Consider the following 2,596-nt stretch of genomic DNA (forward strand, 5'->3'; position numbering starts at 1 on the left):
TCAAGCTAAGAAAAGAATAGGAGAGCTAAAAATTGGGTTCAGACACACATAGGCCGCCACCCGATCGAGTAGCTCAAAAGATATCACACCACCCAATCGAGTAGAGCTCCTCGAGAATCTAGGAAAACCACATGACCGGGTGGTTTTTGCCAAGACCCCCTACCTGAGCGAGTAAGGGCCATGGAAGTCCAGGGCAAACCACCCAACAGGATTGTTTGTGGCAAGATTCTCTATCTAGTTGGGTAAAGGGTGCGGGAGGCAGAGACCTCATACCTCTACCCAACTAGGTGCTAAGTTGCACATTTTTCATCAAAACTATGAAACTTGAAAACAAAATAGTAGTCGAAATTGCATAGTTACAATTTTTCTTAATCATCCCATCCGAGTGCCAAACTCATATTGGTAATTTTCAGAATGGTAGTTAAAATAAAAAAAAAATGAGAAGAAAAGAAAAGATACTTATTTTGATAAAACAACGTTATTTAGACAATAAAAAAAATATTGATTTGTATGCATACAAGATATTTGGAAAAAATTGAAATTATGTAATAAAATATTTTATTTTAAAATTTATCATAAACTAAAAATTTGGCCAAATTATAATTTAATTGACTATTCCATTTTATTTAACTAAATAGCCTTTTTTTAAGTTGAAAGTAAATGGATTTAATGACACGTTTTTCAATTGTTCAATTGATTAGAGTTAGTAATCAAAGTAGATGGACTAAACGATACGTGCTCTTTATGAAACCTCAATACCGTTTGGCATTCAATAGAGCGATTTGAGATTTTTACTACTGGTATTTATTTCTTTTTATTAGAAAAAAGTTTTTGAAGCAAAGAAATAGTTATTTCTCACAAATAACAAAACATATACTCCTTTTCACCAATTCAAGTGATAGTATTAGTAAGTAACAAATTAAAAGATTTTGGCGTCATTGTAATATTTTTTAAATTTATGTATTTAATTGTACATCGGAATAAAGATTATACTACTAGTCTTTAAATACATACTTATGTCACACACATGGTACGCATTATCAAATCAAACATAAATTTCACCAAAAACACCTATAAAGGAAAGCTCTATTTGCCTCATACTACTCATACACAAAAAATAAAAAGAAAAAAAGAAGAAGTGAATAATACAGCAAAGAAACAGAGGATCAATAGTGTTCATTTTTCTGAAACTGATGCATCCTTTCTCTTTTCTGTATTAAGTACTTCTTTTATATGGTAGGAAACTAAATAATTAAAAAATAAAAGAATAAACGTGTATTCACACTCATGAAAAAAAATAGGCATGATGAAAAATGATCAAAATCTCAAGTATTAAAGAAAGGAGCTTTCGTCTTTGAATGAAATGAAAAAAAAAAGAGAAAAAGAAAAATCAAATTAATGCTTCAATGGCTGCTTTCTTTGGCATACTACAAACAGGGCATGAATCAAGAAAAACCTCACAGTCTTTGCAGGAGCAGAGATGTCGGCAGGGCAGCATCACCACGCACGAATTCCTCGTGTTGCAGATTCTGCACACCGTTTTCTTCTTCGTTTCGGTTTTCTCTTGTTCGTCGCAGCAAGACTCAGCATCTTCCGCTGCATTCTCCGACAAAAACGCGGACTCTCTGAGCCGTTGGATGGAGTCGTTGAGCGACGCGATCATGGCCTCGTTCTCCTTGGCCACTCTCTGCCACGTCAGATTCTCGATCTCCATCTTCTTCATGAAGTTGTGCAGCTCCGTCGTCCGATTCGCCGCCTTGGCGATTTCCTCATCCTTCTGCTTCAGCAGCAAATCACTCTTCCATTCGTATTTCGTCATCAATACTGATATATGCTGCTTCCTCTGTTCTTGCATTGCCATTCTCAATCTCTCGTTCTGTTCAATTTCAATAAACACATTCACATATGTTAATTAGTAATTAAAAAATAATTAATTAATGAATTTTCTGTTACCTGCAAATTGAGGAACTGCTCGAATTCCAACCTCTGCCTCTCTATGTGCGACGAAACGCTCTGCGAAAACGTCATGAATTGATGAAATTGAGCGTTGTTTTCAACTGAAATCCGCGACGAATTCTGAAACTGATCCAACTGAGTCAATTGGTGATGCTGTTGAGGGGCGAAACAGAGGTTATCGAATCCGCAACCATTTTCAACCATCAAATCCTGAGAATTTCCGAGCGGAAAGCCGAGATTCTCCGAAAAGAGCTGTGCTTGAATCGCCATGAACAGAGAAATGAAGAAGAGGTGTTAGGTTAAACACACATTATAAAAGAGAAGAGAGGGAGAGAGGAGGGGAGTGGGTATTTATATTGGGAGGTTGGAATCGAAAATGTTTTCAGTCTTTAAATAAAGTAGTAACTGAAAATCATCTAAAAACAATGAAAATAAATAAAGGTAACTGAAAAAAACTTAAAAAGGAAAAGGAAAAGGAAAGGAAATGGTGGGGTTATTATATCCCTACCTCTCTCTATTCTTGTGATGCATTAAAGAAGGATGGCTAAGCACAAGGGCGTACACATGCAATTTTTGTGACTAAACTATCGGATCAGAGCCACAGGAGCGTTGTTGAATACGAGCAATTCAATTCCTCCTT

At 35.9% G+C, this 2,596-nt stretch overlaps 1 protein-coding gene across 1 annotated transcript; it reads right to left on the reverse strand.

Annotated features, from left to right (window-relative positions):
• Nucleotides 1–1,037: 1,037 nt before the first annotated feature.
• Nucleotides 1,038–2,328, reverse strand: LOC125215906 (putative BOI-related E3 ubiquitin-protein ligase 3). The gene is made up of 2 exons (XM_048117492.2): nucleotides 1,954–2,328; nucleotides 1,038–1,876 (listed from the first exon to the last, which is right to left on the reverse strand). Exons 1-2 carry the CDS (start codon nucleotides 2,224–2,226, stop codon nucleotides 1,391–1,393), a joined length of 759 nt encoding a protein of 252 aa, XP_047973449.1. The 5' UTR covers nucleotides 2,227–2,328; the 3' UTR covers nucleotides 1,038–1,390.
• Nucleotides 2,329–2,596: the final 268 nt, after the last annotated feature.

Source organism: Salvia hispanica, chromosome 2, assembly GCF_029641045.1.
Source record: "Salvia hispanica isolate PSC_SH4W2 chromosome 2, Shi_PSC_v1, whole genome shotgun sequence".
Lineage (NCBI taxonomy): Eukaryota > Viridiplantae > Streptophyta > Magnoliopsida > Lamiales > Lamiaceae > Salvia > Salvia hispanica.

Coding starts and splice junctions, on each gene's coding strand:
- LOC125215906 (XM_048117492.2), bottom strand. CDS start 2,226: ATGGCGATTCAAGCACAGCTCTTTTCGGAGAATCTCGGCTTTCCGCTC. Junction 1,877..1,953: donor AGCAGTTCCTCAATTTGCAG/GTAACAGAAAAT, acceptor GAAATTGAACAG/AACGAGAGATTGAGAATGGC.